Genomic DNA, 16898 nt, shown 5'->3' on the forward strand with positions numbered 1-16898 from the left:
GAGAGTAAAGAAACTCTCTCTGAATATAGGTCACTCTGAACCCTAATGCTTTATTGACTTCAATGAATTTTCCTTTAGAGTTCAGATCTTAGTTCATAGGTAACCTCTACCACATACAGTCTGTTGGAAGGATGATATCTATGAGAATATAGAAGCTTGCCACAAAAAGGAGATCAAGCTGACCTATATGACCTACATTTATACTTCATAAATCATAAGTAGTTTTAGTTTGAATTCAGATCTCAGATATTAAATTTTTAGTTATAATGAAAAACTCATTTATCTTTGTGAAAAAAAGTGTCAAGGGGAGAATAAAAATGTTATTAAAAATAGGTCACTCTGTCCTACGTTTTACACTTCATTGATGTATGCTATGTTAAATTACATTTGATTTTGTGTTTCTGATCGGAACTGACCTACAATCATGGACAGTAAAACAATTCTGTTTAAATTCACGTTTGCTGGTGATAAAACATGATAACCCTCTGATTTAAAACCCTGTCATATTACATCTGAAATATACAGAGAGATATTTCCAAGAATATTACTTACAATAGCCTGCATTCACCACCAACAGTGTACCTTGTGTGTACTTCAACTTTTAACAGATGCATTTAAGAGAGTATAACAGATCACTGTGAAAAGTAGTTCACTCTTATGATCTTATTTATACATGTATTTTATACACATGTACTTTGTTGACTTTATTAAGTCTTTTTAACATCTAAGTTTAGAACTAAGTAGTCTTTCCACAATGAAGTTATATTCCACACAAATAACTTTGTTTTATCAAGCCAACTTTGGAATTTTTTTAATAATAGATTATTCATGTTGCTAAGAAAGGTCTGTATGGGCTGATCTTGAGTTAATATGTGCTGTTTTTTTATTATTTTTCTGATTAAACTCTGAAAAGCAGAACAGATATAGAATCCTTCTACTTATCATTTGCTCTCAACACTTGGCATGCACTAATCGTGTGTGAATTCATTAGCTATAAATTTTACCATTTTACAACTTAGGATTTATCTTGACATATTTATCTAAATGTCAAAGTAAATATTTGACAGTATATTTTCTACAGGATACCAGAGTGATTACACATACATGTTTGTGTTGAATGCATCTTTGACACGGTAGCCTCTATACTGAGTTGTTTGTAAATGAGTATAATTTTTTAGTGGATAAGTGGATATTAATATTATCTTTTTCTGATAGCAATAGTATCTCAGTCTGCATTCCAATTCAGTTTTACAATTACAAGAAAGCATCCAGACAAATTAAATAATTATTGTATGTCAGAATAAAATCACTTTATAAAGTGGTACAAGCATGACACATCTAAAATACATGTAACGTAACATTTTATAATTCTGCATTTTTTATATACTGGTTATTTTTTGGAAGAGGACAAGATTTTTAGATTACTGTGTAAATAGATATACATTTGGACTAGATAACAATAACTGACATTTTTAGTTTTTCCACTATATTAAATCATAGCTGTTTTATGCAAAGTCTGCAATATTTATATCAATCAACCTTTATAGCACAGCAAACATGGTAAAGACATTGTATAGCATTATTGACCTTTTTGACAGTATGTTCACTGGAATTCCTTTTGCAAAAAATATTTAATGTGTTTTAATAATACCATAGATAGTGAAAAGCCATGTAAAGAGTTCATTCAGCTGTGAAGGAAGGATTCACTTTAATGAGGAAAATGAACTATGTTTGATATATTAAAGATGTTTAATTGTTATCTACAGTAATATCTAAGGATGATTGTATATGTCCATTACAATGGAGATGATCTTTACCCCAGGGAAATATTTTGATGGTTTTGTCCTGATTGTCTATACACACCAGATTTCCATCATGGTTTAAAGCTATCCCACATAGATCTTTAACATTATTCATTTCAAGGTTTTCATTTGAATCATTTTTGATAACTTTCACCACATTTTTATGGTGATCAGTCATACATATATTGTTTTCAGAATCAATGGCTAAACTTCCAGCTCCTAATCGACTGATTGTGTCTGTAGAAACAGTTTTAAAATTCCCACTTAATCTATCATACATTTTAATGCAAACACAGTCTTTGATAATATCATTTAACACAATATCTCCTGCCTTATTGAGTACAATGTAATGTGGATTGTGTAAACTAAATCCATTCGATGCCAATCCACCGAAAGTTTTTATTAACTTTCCTTCACTGCTATAACAGAGTATTCTCCCTTTGTCTTTGTCAGTTACATAAATTTGGTCCAAGTTATCAACACAAACACCAAATGGTTGATACAGAGGCTTCCCTTCCAAACAAGTAGTCTTATTACCATTCCAATTTGAAATTGTTACTTTAGAACCCCAGGGTTGTGTATAGACAACTCTTTTAGATGACAGCCAGGCTACATCATGAGGTCTGTGCTTTTCCAGGTTCAGTAAAAGATAAAATATAGATTTTGGTATTGTGCTGAAATGACATAGATATTCTCCAAAACTACTGTAAATTACTATAAAACAACTTTCACTGTCAGATACTACATATTCTCCTGTTGATGACACAGAAACACAGGTAGGGGCAAACAGTTTCTCTCCCACTGGTCCTAGAAGTTCAAAACTTGCTAGAGAAGCATCTTGATCCAATCTTGAGGTACTATTGGCCATCTTCATACAATATGTGCAGCAAATCTCTCTTTAATGGTATCGGAAATGGATTGACTGTCCCCTTTGGCTTTTATAATGTTGAAAAATATTAAATTAAAAGTAGTTATTAACACATTTCCTGTATAAGATGATTTCCTGATGAAGGTTAACCACTAGACTTGACATCAGGTACAGTTTGTCTTTAGAGCTGTAAAACATAAAATACTTGCACTTTAAATTAATATCTTATTTGAAGCACCTGTAAAATACAATGTTTTAGTGCACTTACAGTTACATAACTAAATGTAAATGGAAAGACTGTATTGCCAATTATATAATCAAAGGTAAGAGAAATAAGGTACACCTGAGGCTCCTTGAACATCTTTTATTTAAATTTTACTCCAGCTTATGATGTCAGGTTTAAAATGAATAATTACTTATTTGTATCATATTTTTATATTAGAATTTTTTTTTTCAATATAAAAATTTATTTGTAATATAATTTTCTTCCAGATTAGTAAGTTTATTGTGAGATCAAATGATTATATTGAAATAATATATCTAAAAAAAAACTAACAAATTTGGCCATATAAGTTATATATTTGATTCCTCACATTACCATCACAATACAAGCCATTTAAGTATCACAATATGTTGTAACATATTTATTTACATGGAGAAAAATGGATTTTATGTTTCTCACAACAAGTTTTGGGTGAAATCCTTTCAGACTTACCTGTGTGAATCACAAGACATCGACCACCTGACCCTTTCAGATTATCCATCCTATTACAGAATTTTCTTGGTGGATAATGATTTTGTTATTGGTATATAAGACAGGTTTTTTTTTATCACTAGTTTCGGTTGTTTTAAATATGACATTTTAACTGTCAAATTATTAAAAGTAATTGTGGTTACATTGACATGTTTAATAATGATATGTTAACTAATTGATCAATTATTTTAAAACAAGTTTGGTTTGTGGTGGAAATAATGTCTGAAAATGTACTCTGATCATATTTATTGAGTTTGAAATTCAAACATGGAAATTGGGCTAACATTTGCTAATGAGTGAACCTCATGAATCCAGTATTCGGAATGTATATGACATAATTAACCCTTAACATTCAACTCAGATTTTCTGTAAACAAAAATTATGCTTTAGAGCTAAATGATTGTTAATGTTTTGACATTTCATATGATAAAGAATCCTGTTCTGAAGGCACTTTTAAAGACCCTAACATGAAAAATAATAGAAACCAAAATTCATGCTCGATACTGCAATCTTTTGACTGTAGTTTGATATTAATAATATATTTAGAAAGAAATGAAAATATCTTACCAGGCAAGAAGAAATATTCTTTTTAAACAGCACACAATAACTGAACTATAAATAATTATGCAGTATAAAATGACTGTGGCATATATTTGATGTAATCATTTCTCCAAACATTATATCACTCTATCCCTAATAAAATCAAGATGTATTTTCGTGATATGATATCATTTAAAAAATCCAGCTGATATTTTTACTGCTTGTTATGGATGACAAGTTTTGTATTTGACTTGCTATGTTGTTTGAGATAAAGCTAATCAGAACAGATCAGGGTTAGATAAGAAAATCAATTTGGCTAATTATTGAGACAGTTTCTGTGTCTTAAGAACAATGATCTTTTGAACTCACCAAGAAGATCATTTTTACAGACTATTTTCCTTGTTATTTACTTCACTGATTCATGTTGAAAGGTTCGTAGACTGAATTACTTGACAGTCTACATAGAAATTGTTGTTGTTTTATTCTGCCCCTAAGTTCAGATGGAAACACAAATCATCACATTTTCCATATAAATTATAAATATGCATCATCCATGTGATTATGATTTGTTCAGCCATCCATTCATCTTAATTTAAACTTTGGGCTACATACTTAATGCAATTGTCTTTCTAGTATATTATTTTATTGAACTCTTATAGTTTGTTTTATTTTAAGCATGAGGTATATTTTTCAGAGATGAACTTATAACGGGTAGGAGGGTTGTTTCACCAAGATTGAAATAAAAAATGAGGGGCAAAAACATGATTTCATTAAAAAAAATGGTATATGCTAGTATTATTTAGCATTGTTACACTTTGTAGACAATGGAAAAGTTCTTGATTTAACTTCCATTTCCTAATTATATTCTGCATCCTTACAAATGATGCTATGACCTGTGAAAAAGGGCAAAACATGTTCTGACAGTGCAAAATGACATCTGCACTGATCCATTTGATCCATGCCTGTTTTTACATGTAGTACATCCAAACATAGTTTATTGTGCATGTGACAGAGGCAACTTATTAAGTTTTATGATTAAAAGTATTTGATAATATTGATGTATTGTGTCGGCAACAATGAAAAATACTTATATTGACTCAGGTGTTGCAGATTATAAAAGTTAATTATCTTCATGCAACAAGAATAAAGTGCACCTTAAAATTATAAATATAACTGATGCATGCATTCCAACTTACTGTCTACCGGTACAAAAAAAATAGCCTCTTTTAGTCTTTTTTAAATGAATGTCCTTCTCACCTGCTGACAGTAACAATGAAATATACATTACCTACATTCCCTTTGAAATAGTTACTATCTGTTTAATTGCTAACAGAAATCAATGGTTGATGCAGTTAGTTACCATGGTAAGACGACATATTGATCAAAGTTTTACCTGTCGTATACCTGTGTTGAGTATTTATTCAGTTTCATATGAAAAAGATCATGTTGTATTTAGATTTAATATTTATCTAATCATAATTTATTGGTCAATTTTGTGAGTTATTAGATTTGGATAAATGAATGGATTAGTTCATATATATAAATTTGGTATGAAAAATCGTAGATCTCACATCAATTTTTTTTTGTGAACAAAATTTAGGAAAAATAGTATTTTAAGTTGTTTTTATGCCAAACTATTTTGGGTATATTGCCTCATCTGGCTTATTATAACTTTATTTTCATAATACTGGTCTAAATCATACAAAGAAAAGGGCCACATGATATTTAATATTAGATTTAGTATCAAGAATCATCAAATTAGAGCTTTTCTAAAAATGCATTATACAATGTACTATGACAAAAAGAAAAAAAAATAATAAAAGGACAAAGTTAAAAGTATAAGGGACTAAACTTCGCAGAAAAATGAAAAAAAACTTTTGCACTCACCTGAACCTTTATGGTAAAAGTTGAACAAAACCAGAAAAAAAGAAGACATGATGTTCAAAAGATCACTATATTGTATATATATGTAAATACAATACTCCACCATTATAATGACACCTTTTGGAACAAATTCAATATTGAAAATACAATATATCATAGAAACTATGATTTTGGAAATGTGTACCTTTATATTTATATATGTCTGATGATCAGTGAAAAAAGGGGGGACTAGAAAGAATGAGAAATAATGAGGAAGGTGTGTACTTAAATCTAGAAAAATATCTTTTCCCCCCAGTTTAGGCTGCCATTTTTATTTTATCTACTATATGCTTGAAAGACCAGCGATGATTGCAATTTTTTTTTCTTTTTTCAGAAAGAAAGCATTACAATCAAGAGTATTGAATACTAATAATTCAGCCGCAGCAACTATTGCCTCTGAAGATGAAGATTACAAACACATGGAGGATGTGGAAGAAGAAGACGACAGGGAACCAGATGAAAAATTACAGCTTAGAGGAAGATTCACAGAACAACGGGAAGAAAGGGCCAGGAATAGAAGACTATCAGATGAATATTTTAGGAAGCCGAGGTCACGACCAAAGAAAACTGCCTGGACAGAACAAAGAGCAGGAGAAAGAATGAGGTATGTATTTGCAAGAAATGTAAACACATTTTTTTTTCACTGTACATAACAAATTTAGTAATTGCAGCTTTAAGGTGTCCTACAAAATGATTTTTTACACGTAAACTTTTATAGGTGTTAAATAATTGTCTTGCAACTGGTTATTAATATTTTAATTTTTCATAAGCTATCTTAACATAAGTTTGGTTTTGAAATCAATATTGCCCAAATGAAACAATTAGCTATAGGTGACTTACCTTAGATTAACTGCATTTCCACTTGAGCATGTTTGATTTCAACAACTGAGGGTTATTTTTTCAAAACAGCTCTTTTAAAATTAAACTACAATTGACCCATTTCCATAAAAAAAATCTTGTACTTTAGTTTGGTTGTATTTTTTCGCTTGCTGTTACACTCGCATATTTGGACCTAAATTATGACTTTTATTATCTTCACAATGTCAGAAAAATTTTAGTTTTTTAGGTGAGATTTAATGCAGCTTTTTGTGTATTGTACAAAAATCACTTTCATTGGTAACCCTTACCATGCGGGGCCATTACATTACAGCTTCTACCCAAAATACCGTTTGTTGGCTCCAATGTCTCTCCATACTTTTAGACTTAGATCAGGTTCAATCCAAACTCAGCACTTATGAGGTCTATGTGTTTACTAGGGTCTACTCTACATGCAGACTACAGTGAGACACATCTGTCTTCCAGGTGAAGAATAGGACGAAATATAATCAAAATTGACCCTTTTTGCACCTGATAACCAACTTGAAATTTAGTGTACCTTGACATTTTTAACCCCCAAAAGATGATAGAATAAACCAACTTTTCGTGAAAATCACAGATGTTATACATTTTGTTAAAACAGGTGGTTACAGTTTTTAAAATTTGTTATCATGACAGGTTGCATTGTTTAAAAGAAAATATATCTCAGTCATATATCTGATGAACAATTTTGATAAAAGTTAAGAACAATATTAAGGTAGATGTGATTTTAACTGAAGTTAACTTCTTTTTATACAGTGAAGGTAGTCGATCATCAAGAAGTACAGAAACCTTTGATGATGATGATGGAAGAATTCCTACTCCTGTCTTGGCATCCAAAGAATCTAAACCTATGCGACACCATTTTGACCTCACAACTCCTGCAGTTGGTGGAGCCTTGTTGACATCACCTCCTCAAGTTAGACGACCAATGAGAAAGCCACGTCCACAAACAGCACCTGTTAGCAAGTCATGGGCTCAACCTTTAAGAGGTAAACATACTCTGTTTTTATGATGGAATCAATGACTTATCTCCCTTCTAATAATGAAGTTGTGTTTGATGTTAATATTTTTGTTATAATGATTTATAGGACATTTATTGATTTATTTTATTAGATCTGTATACCTTAAACTTAGATTTCAACATCAGATTCTTGAACATATTGACATTGTCGGTAAACGTCTGTCTTTTAGTTACAGTTTTTAGTATATTTGTTGAGTTCAAACAAATTGTAAAGGGAGAATCAGTATTCAATTTAGTGATTATGGTAAGCAAATTACTAAGTCTAGACTTGAAGATAACTATTGTTCAAGAATCTTCCTAGAAATGCTGTAATTATAATAAATAATTAAACAGATTTCATGAAGATGATGTAAAATTTAGACTATTTTCAGTATTTTAATTTTTGTGTTAACATATGTATCTGTAAGACTAGTTACATTGTAGGTGTGGATGAAGATTATGAAAGTGATGATACTTTGACAGAGGAACCTGTTTATACAAAATCTACAGCAAAACAGAAATTATTTAAGGTAGTTCATATACATTGCTTTGTTCAAATATGTTTAAAAAGACTGCTTTAAATCTTTAATTTGGATGTGAACATTAAATGAAAATAACTAAGGACTTTATTATACCCCTGCCACAAAGAGGGTGGTATAAAGTGATGCACATGTCAATTATTTCATCCTTTACTCTTGTACTGTTCATTCTTCATCATTCAGTCTGGTTACTGATGTCTTGAGAATATAGACAATTTTAACTCTTGCATAGAAGTAAACTGATTTAATGTGAAAATAAATGATTTAAAGTGTTGCTTTTTGTAATGCAGTAAATTTGTGCAAAGTAGCTCCATTCTTGTATTTAGATCTCTTTTACATTACTTTTATAAGGTAAATTTGTATAGGTTTGACTTATTAAGACTTGAAACATTCCTGATAAGACCACTGACTACAGCAATCTTGTAAAGGTTTTGTTCAATGTGACGTCTAGAGTCCCCCTCCCCCCCCCCCCCCCCAAAAAAAAAAAAAATAAAAAAAATAAAAAAAATATGGAAAACAATCAAGCTCTTGAAATAGGTAGATTAAACATAACTGTCTATATGATTATTTTTTTTTTCTTCAGACCTATGATGTCAGTAAAGCAAAACTTGTATGTAATCCAACATTTGGTAAACCCTCACCAGACACACATCCACTTAGAGATGATGAAGCCTCTACAGATAGACCTATGTTGACAACATTTGTTGACACTCCTGCCAAATCTTTGACAGTAGAAAATGGTGAGGTTAAAGCTCAGAAGACCGGAGAAGGTGAGTTATTCTTGAATTTTAGTCAAATATATATTGGTTTAGTAGTACTAATTAACATATTTGTATAATTTCATTTATACGAGGGGCCTTGCTGGCAGAGTGGTCTAAGTAGTCGAACTACTGTATGTCTAGCCTGTAATACTGAGGTTTTGAGTTCAAATCCCACAGGTGGCAGATGGATTCCACTCCAATCTTTATTGACTAGGATTGTCAGTTTTAATACCAAAGGTCATGGTTTTCTCATGACACTCTGGCTTCCTCCACCAATAAAAACTGACCGCCACGAAAAAGCACAATAGTATTGAAAGTTGTGTTAAAAACCAATCGATCAATCAATCATTTACACGAAGAAAGGTTCTCTTCACGTAGAAGAAAAGGCAAGACAATTTTTATTTTAATTTCTTAAAAAATACCTGCCATTTGCTTGTTTTAAAATCTACTTTTTCAGAAAAATAATGGCAAAACTGAGAGAAAAGGAGGTACTCTCAGACTATATAAATATATTATCTTAATTGAGTTTGATAAATTTTGATTGTTGTTGATAAAACATACAAAATTGTACATATTCAAGGGGAGGCAATAGAAAAACAAAGGATATGGGGTATCCATCCATGACACAAAATCAGTACAATGTACATGCACAACAAAAAACACACAAAAAGCAAATGAACAGCATTTTTATTGCTGTTCTTTATCTCAAAGTCACAGTGAGGTCTGCAACAAGGAGCAAAAAAAAAAAATCACACACCACATTACAAGTTTAAAGACTACCCTAACTCCATTTAATCCAATATCTTATTGATTTCAAATAAATTACTGCAGGAACAGTTACTTCTAAGACAATTAAGAGCTTGATATATTTTATATACAAACTTGTCTACTATTACCAATCTCAGTAGGTTTTTGTTGAGGATGGGTTGTTTCATTGGTGTATACTCCACATCTTATATAATTTTAAGTAAGATCCGTTTTCCCTTTTTCATTGTCCAGAAGACAAGTAGTTCTATGGAAATAACAGTTGAATGACTTGAAATACAAAAATAGCTTTGAACATTATATAATCATATGATGATTTATGTGGTTGTAAGACTAAAAAGAAATAGTATGGATCTTAATGCACTCTTATGCTTTAGTTCAAGTAAAAAGACCAAGAAAACCAAAACAAGAAGGTATTCCCCCTACCATTAAAGAAGGATTTGGTTACACATATGGTAAAGGTGATCAAAGCAAATTGATGTGGACCATCGATGGTGGCAAGTATTTTAAGTCCTGAAACCAAAACTGTCATTGTTTTATAGTTTTATTTAAAATTCTGTCTTAGTAATCAGTACCAGTGTACTTGGAGGCATTTACATTTATTCAGTATTGTCTGGAATATACATTAAATATATTCCTTCCAGTAATAATTAAGCAACTATTCCGCCATCTAAGCCTACATTTAGGCTATTTCAGGTGACCAATTTCATTGAAATAGGAGGAGCAATACCACACTTTTATACAATGCACAAACAATGTCAAAATTCAGTTCACTGTTCAACAAATATTTGTTTTTCAAACTGAGAATATTTCACGTCCAAGTAATCTTAAATTGCTGGGGCATAAGTACCAGTAAAGGACTGACTAATATATTGTTTCCATCAAGAACAGACATATATGCACTGTGTTTTATTCCAGACTACATTTAATATATATAGAATGTTCCTTTCCAGGAAATATGCACTGTATTTTATTCAAGACTATGCGTTGTCATACATGTAATGCTTGTTGATGTTTTTAAAAATGAAGAAAGACTTTTCTTATATTAATTGTCCATTTTTTTTTATAAATTCTGCAAAGTCGGGTTATACTCAGGATTAAAACTCAGGTAAAACCAAGTTAATTTGCACAAACTTAACATCATTTGTTCGTGCAAACATAATACTTGTCAACATTAAAATTCATGTAAATGTAGCACAGTAGCATCTCAGTCAACAGGCATCAAAAAGCATACACAATTGTTATGGCATCAGTCAATATCTTCACCTTGAAACATATCATTGAATAATCAAGGAAGGAGAATCATCGAAAAAATACAATCAAATTGTGAGTGACTGAAATAAACAAAAATCTAATCAAACAAAACACAATAATAAACAAGTAAATAAAAATATTTAAGTAAATGAAATAACATCTTCCTTTTATGACAAATAAGACTCTTAACACATATCTACAAAGGTATAGCCATTTTATTAAGTTTTATTTTACTTGTTTGCAGGTATGCCTATACCCAGAAGAGACCCTGATGATGATGTTTTGTCGTTTTCAACTAGATCTGTAGCTTCTAGTTGTTCTCTAGCATCAGAAACATATGAACGAGCAAAGAGAAGGACAGAGGAATTCTGGGGGAAAAATGGTGTAGCCTCACGTTGAACATTGTGGAAAGATTAAAGTATAACTGTGTATTTATTTGTTAAAGATATTATAAGTCTGTTACTAGAGAATTTTAGAATATTGTACGTAGAAGTTACATTGAGGTAGAAATATTTTGAGCAGAGTTTAGATGGGTGTTTAAATACTGAGGGCAAAGTGTGTGAGATATGTAAACGATAAAATGCTTATTAAGTTTAGATTGATCATGGCATTTTGAAGACATTTGGATCATGAGCAAATCATTAAGAAAGAGTTCAAGCAATTCCATTATTATAGAAAATTTTAAAAATTGACTTTCTAGTGTTATTTCAATTTATTTAAAAACATTTTCTAGTGTTTGTGTTATGAAAGAAAGCTGGAATGTTCTTAGCATTATTCTTACAATATTGACTCATGATCATTATAAACAAAATGCCTATCTGAACTCTGGCAGTTTTTGTTTGCTCAACAATTTTATAATTATGTGTTATCATGAAATTCCGCGAATTGTCATACAGATGATTAATTGTGTGCTGTGCATGATTATTTATTGAAAACAGGCAGCATTTTATTGAGTAATTGATTAAAATTGTTACAACTAAGCAAGATGATTTCAGAATAAACATTCATATCATGTGTATAAAACATTTGGAAGAGCTTTGAAATACATAGAAGTTGTGTTTTGCTAGCGATGTAGTACTACAGAGGCTTGTTACTGTCAATTTACAGGGTTTATATTGATAAGAATTAATCAAATGTTTAGTCCTTGTTTTTATGGAATAGATTAATTTAATTGTAGTTGGTGACAAAAATATGCATGCAAACTAAGACAGAAAAACAGATAGAAATAGAAACAAAATTGACATTTTTTGTTATTTAAAAATTCAGTAGTTACTACTTTCAATAAAATTGCAAACATCACATTCAACACACGATAAAGTCTTTTTAAGAAGCATTTCTGTGATATTTTTGAATTTTATTTGGTTTTATGATATTGAGATATTTTTTACAGAATACTTTAAGAATTATTCACACTATAAAACTGTATTTTATTACTTATAACAAGGTATAGCCATTTTAGTGATCTGTAACATTGCAGTCTGTATATCTATTCAAATAATTTTATTTCTGATTTCTGATTTTTGGTTTTTATTATAAGACATTTAATTTTAAGTTTTATCTTTTTGGTTGAATTCTCTATGTTGAATATGCTCTATTGGTAATCATTAAAGAAATTTTTTTCCTGTAAAAAATGTACAAAATGTCTATGCCTTGTATGTATTTTTTACTGTAATATAATTACACAAAATAATAAAATAAAATGGCTGTATTATATCTTAGATTCATTAAAGATATATTTGTATTATTGTTGTTGAATTTCAATATTTATGACTTTCAACCTTGTCTGGAGAAAACTGTTGAGTAAAAAGTTTATTCAAACCTGTTGTATGTAGTCAGTATGTATAATAGTCTCATATTGTAATTTTCTTGTAGTCTCTAATCTTTTCTGAAATCTCGTAAGGTGGAAATATTTCCTGTAGTTTAATAAGGTGGTTGTTTATTATTTGTGTCTGAGTGGTATGCAAAGACTTTTATAAATTTATAGTGTCAGTGAACAAAATATTGTAGGTCACCAATGGCAGGCTTACTAAATATTTTGAGTTATATTTATTTACCTATTCCAAAGAGCAAAGTTTCATAATGTAAGCCTTCCATTGATGAAATGAAAAGTTTAATGATCACATCAACCTGTATTTTACAGCTGTAATTTAGGTAAATTATTTTCTGTGTGTATCGATAAGAAGTCCTGATTATTTCCTGTGTGTATTGATGAGAAATCCTAATGTCCAATATTTAGTTCAAGTAAACTCTCCTGATTGAGCAAATCTCAATTAAAGTCAAGACATCAACCCACATATTTAAGCATTGTACACCAATGACCAACTCCAAACACAACTAAACCAAATTTTACATAAGGGATCTCTGTGTGTTAACCAAAACATAGTACTTGCAAGTCACACTGGCTTAAAGCAGGAAGATATGTTAGAATAATAATTTTATTATAAACAATCAAATCAGTTTTGGCCCTTGAGAAACACTCGGCATACAAAATAAAATTTTGAGTTCCTGCCTGAGCAGGTCAGCTTGCAACCTTCAGTGTAAGGAAGAACCTGCCTGCCCGACAATGCGCCAGCCAGGAAGTGGAGTGTCTCCACAGAGAGGATGAGAATAGACATCTCATCTGCAGCCGGGTTGTGCAAGGTCTGCATCAGGGGATAGCCCATGTGGTGCTATTACAAGTAGTAAGTAGCAGGGTCTATCAAACTGGCGCTGGAATAATTTTGATCAAATTTGTCCCCGAAATGCTTGGGGATGAATGAAATTTTAGAAATGACCAGTGATAAAATTCCATCAAGGTCCAAAAACACAGATGGAACAGCTGCGTGCCCCCAAGGATTTAGGAGTGTGGACTTATTCACCTTCAATAAAGTCATGAGAAAAGAAAAAAAAAAAAAATAATTTAATAATAAATTACACCTGTTGACATATAAAATCATAATAATAATACATTTTGTAATGATAGATCAAATATCATAATGCTATGTGTTAAGAATTACCTAACAAATCTTGTGCATACTTAATTGAAGAAGATGACACTCTAATATACCTGCAGTAACTATCAGAGGACCAGCGTCCTAGTACTTTGACCAAATGGTCTTCAATATGTGCTTTACCTGCAGTTGTGGCAGCTCCAATGCGTAGGCTATGACAATTATAGTGATCGGGATTGAAGCCACATAAACTAAGTACATGTTTAATGCAATTAATGAAATAATTTCTTTCTAAGGCTAAAGAATTTTGTGAGATAAAAAATGGATCAGATGGGAGATTAGGGATTAGATTTTTTCGAATTTGAAAATATTTGATTTAGATTTTATAAGGAAAAATCAGTTTTTGTACTTTATGAAGTTGAATATCTATACCCTTCCTGAAGGGATCTGTTTTTGACTGTTTCAGTTTCAAAATGGTCATATCTTTATGAAATGTAATATCTCCAATACATAAATTTACAGATGAGTCATATTGGTTGGCATTCAAAACTGTGAATTCTCCACATCTCATAAAGCCATAAAAACCTACTGTACAGGCTGTTTCTAGCATTAAATCAATAAAAGGGGTAAACACCCCATATCTCAGACGAAAAATGATTTTTTCTAAAATCTCAAAAGTAATAGGTAATCTCTTATGGTTCCTAGGTTTTTGAAGTTTTTTGACAGAGTTCAAAATGTAAGTGAGTCTATCTAAATGTGTGTTGTTGTCAGATTCTAAAGGGTCTTTACAACTATTCTGCAAATACCTGTATCTTATTCCACATAAATACAATTTAATGGTAGAATACTGTAGTTTTAAGAAATGGAAACAATATGCTATAAAGAAAATTAAAATGTCATCTGAAATAGGAGGTAAGAAATCATATTTGAAATTGTTCAGCAACATAAATCTCTCAAAATGTTTGAAACCAGTTTCATATGCACTCTTTGTTTTGCTTGCAATAGCAACGTCCCAAAGTTGATTAACTATTTTGTTCAGGACCACATTACTTCTGAATTGGGTGGGCACTGATGAGGTTCTAGAGCTGCATTTGGAGCCAGTCTGCGGAAACGGTTTATCTGTAAACGAGACAAAGCGTCACTTCTTTTCTTTTTCATATCCTGGTACATGTTTCGCACTAAAATGAAAGTTATATTTACAGGCACACCATGTTAATTGTCGCATTAATTTCATGATCTGCAAGCATTTAGAGCGACCTTTTTTCACTATTGCAACTGTTGCCTCATTATCACACCAGAAAAGTATTAGGTTTTTTGACCATCTGGAACCCCATAGAATAGCTGCCACTACTATTAGGTAAAGTTCTAGGAAAGCCATGGAATAGTTTTTTTCATATGGTAATTCCAAATTTCCTGACCATGAAGAATAAAACCAGTCTCCTTTATGATAACCTCCAAAACCTTTAGTTGATGATGCATCTGTATAAAGTTCCATGTCGAAACTTGAAATATAATATTTGTTGTAAAACATATTTACTCCATTCCAATTAATGAGAAAACGCAACCAAAAGTCTAAATCTGTTCTGCACTCCATACTTAGGTAAACATAATGGTGCAGATCATTGACGGTAGTGGAAAGATTAATTAGATATGAAACAAAAGAGCGGCCAGGAAGAACCATCCTTGAGGCAAAATTTAAATGACCTAAAAGCTGTAAAAGTTCCCTTTTTGTGCATTTCCTTTTCCTATACATTTTAGATATAAACTCACAAATGCGATCAACTTTATTAGTAGGCAGACGAGCTTCCATTTTTTCGGTGTCCAAAATAATACCTAGATATTCCAAACATTTTACTGGACCTAATGTTTTATGACTAGCTACCGGTATGTTAAGTCTCTTAAAAATAATCATCATTACAGCCATTGTTCTTTCACCATCTTCTGATGGTGAATCAATAGTTAAAAAATCACCAAGCAAATGTAATATGTTTGAAATTTTGTAGTTATGTTTTGCAATGTGGCAAACAGCTTGTGACACATGATCAAAAATTTTTGGACTGGAACGACAACCAAAAGTTAACCTAACAAAGAAATAATACATCTCGCACCATTTTATACAGAAAAGTGGCCATTGACTAGGAGAAATAGGACAAATTTTAAACGCGTCGGATATATCGTATTTACATAGCCATGAATTTCTTCCTAGAATCAAAATGATATCTATAGCATCATCAATCTTGACATAAGACATTGAACAATCATTTTTATCAATTAAATCATTTATGCTTTTATGTTGATCATCATTGTGAGGGGAAGACAAATCTAATATTAATCGTTTTTTGTTTGAGTACTTCCCCTCTGCTACACCAATTGGACTTACCCTGTAATACTGAAAAGGAGGGGTGTTAAAGGGCCCATACAGGTATCCTCTTTCTACCTCAATTGATATTAAATCATTTGTAGCTTCGGGTTGAGACCTTGCTGAAAAACTATTTCTGCATTCCTTTGTAGGTAAGTTTGTTTCAGATATCATTGTATCAAAACCATACCGTAGACCATTGCATTGGTAACTAAAAAAATCTTTGTCCGGATAACTAAACAATTCAAATTCAAGCTTATTTACATTAGCCGGGGAAGTAGCATCCTTTGGAAAGTCCTCTAAAACTAGTAATTTTTTAACAGGTTTCACATTACTGTGGGAGGTACTTGGTAAATGGGATGTAGGAATTTTGTTCTACTCTCCACTTTTGTTGAAGGATGCAGGGGATGCAACTCTGCAATTTTGTTGGGAATGGGTATACGAGTTGCACTTAGAACAAATATGCTTAAAAGGGCATCTAGATCTAAAACACCCCCTGACACCATTAAAATGGTTGCAGATCTCTTCACCCTTTGAATATAAAC

The 16898-nt window shown here is 31.3% G+C and overlaps 2 protein-coding genes across 7 annotated transcripts in view; one reads left to right on the forward strand and one right to left on the reverse strand.

The window, feature by feature from the left end:
• LOC127739285 (nuclear protein MDM1-like) overlaps nt 1-12805 on the forward strand; it is a 30470-nt gene extending 17665 nt beyond the window's left edge. For all 5 annotated transcript variants that reach the window (XM_052250949.1, XM_052250966.1, XM_052250974.1 and 2 more), the window contains 6 exons: nt 6222-6491; nt 7502-7734; nt 8190-8275; nt 8868-9054; nt 10188-10307; nt 11309-12805. In XM_052250949.1, the coding sequence (XP_052106909.1) occupies nt 6222-6491; nt 7502-7734; nt 8190-8275; nt 8868-9054; nt 10188-10307; nt 11309-11463 (1051 nt within the window). In that variant the 3' untranslated portion in view covers nt 11464-12805. The remainder of the gene's footprint in view (nt 1-6221; nt 6492-7501; nt 7735-8189; nt 8276-8867; nt 9055-10187; nt 10308-11308) is intronic.
• LOC127698332 (uncharacterized) lies at nt 1692-6215 on the reverse strand. Of its 2 annotated transcripts, none has more exons than XM_052201750.1 (2): nt 5253-6215; nt 1692-2857 (listed from the first exon to the last, which is right to left on the reverse strand). In XM_052201750.1, the coding sequence occupies exon 2, from the start codon at nt 2674-2676 to the stop codon at nt 1750-1752; it is 927 nt and encodes a 308-aa protein (XP_052057710.1). In that variant the 5' UTR covers nt 2677-2857; nt 5253-6215; the 3' UTR covers nt 1692-1749. The 2 variants fall into 2 exon arrangements, with proteins under 2 accessions (XP_052057710.1, XP_052057702.1); XM_052201742.1 differs by lacking the exon at nt 5253-6215 and adding an exon at nt 3992-5242.
• Nucleotides 12806-16898: the final 4093 nt, after the last annotated feature.

This window comes from Mytilus californianus, unplaced genomic scaffold, assembly GCF_021869535.1.
Source record: "Mytilus californianus isolate M0D057914Y unplaced genomic scaffold, xbMytCali1.0.p SCAF_1, whole genome shotgun sequence".
Taxonomy (NCBI): domain Eukaryota; kingdom Metazoa; phylum Mollusca; class Bivalvia; order Mytilida; family Mytilidae; genus Mytilus; species Mytilus californianus.

Bases quoted from the DNA above. Each gene is read 5' to 3' on its own strand.
- LOC127698332 (XM_052201750.1), bottom strand. From the start codon at position 2,676: ATGAAGATGGCCAATAGTACCTCAAGATTGGATCAAGATGCTTCTCTA.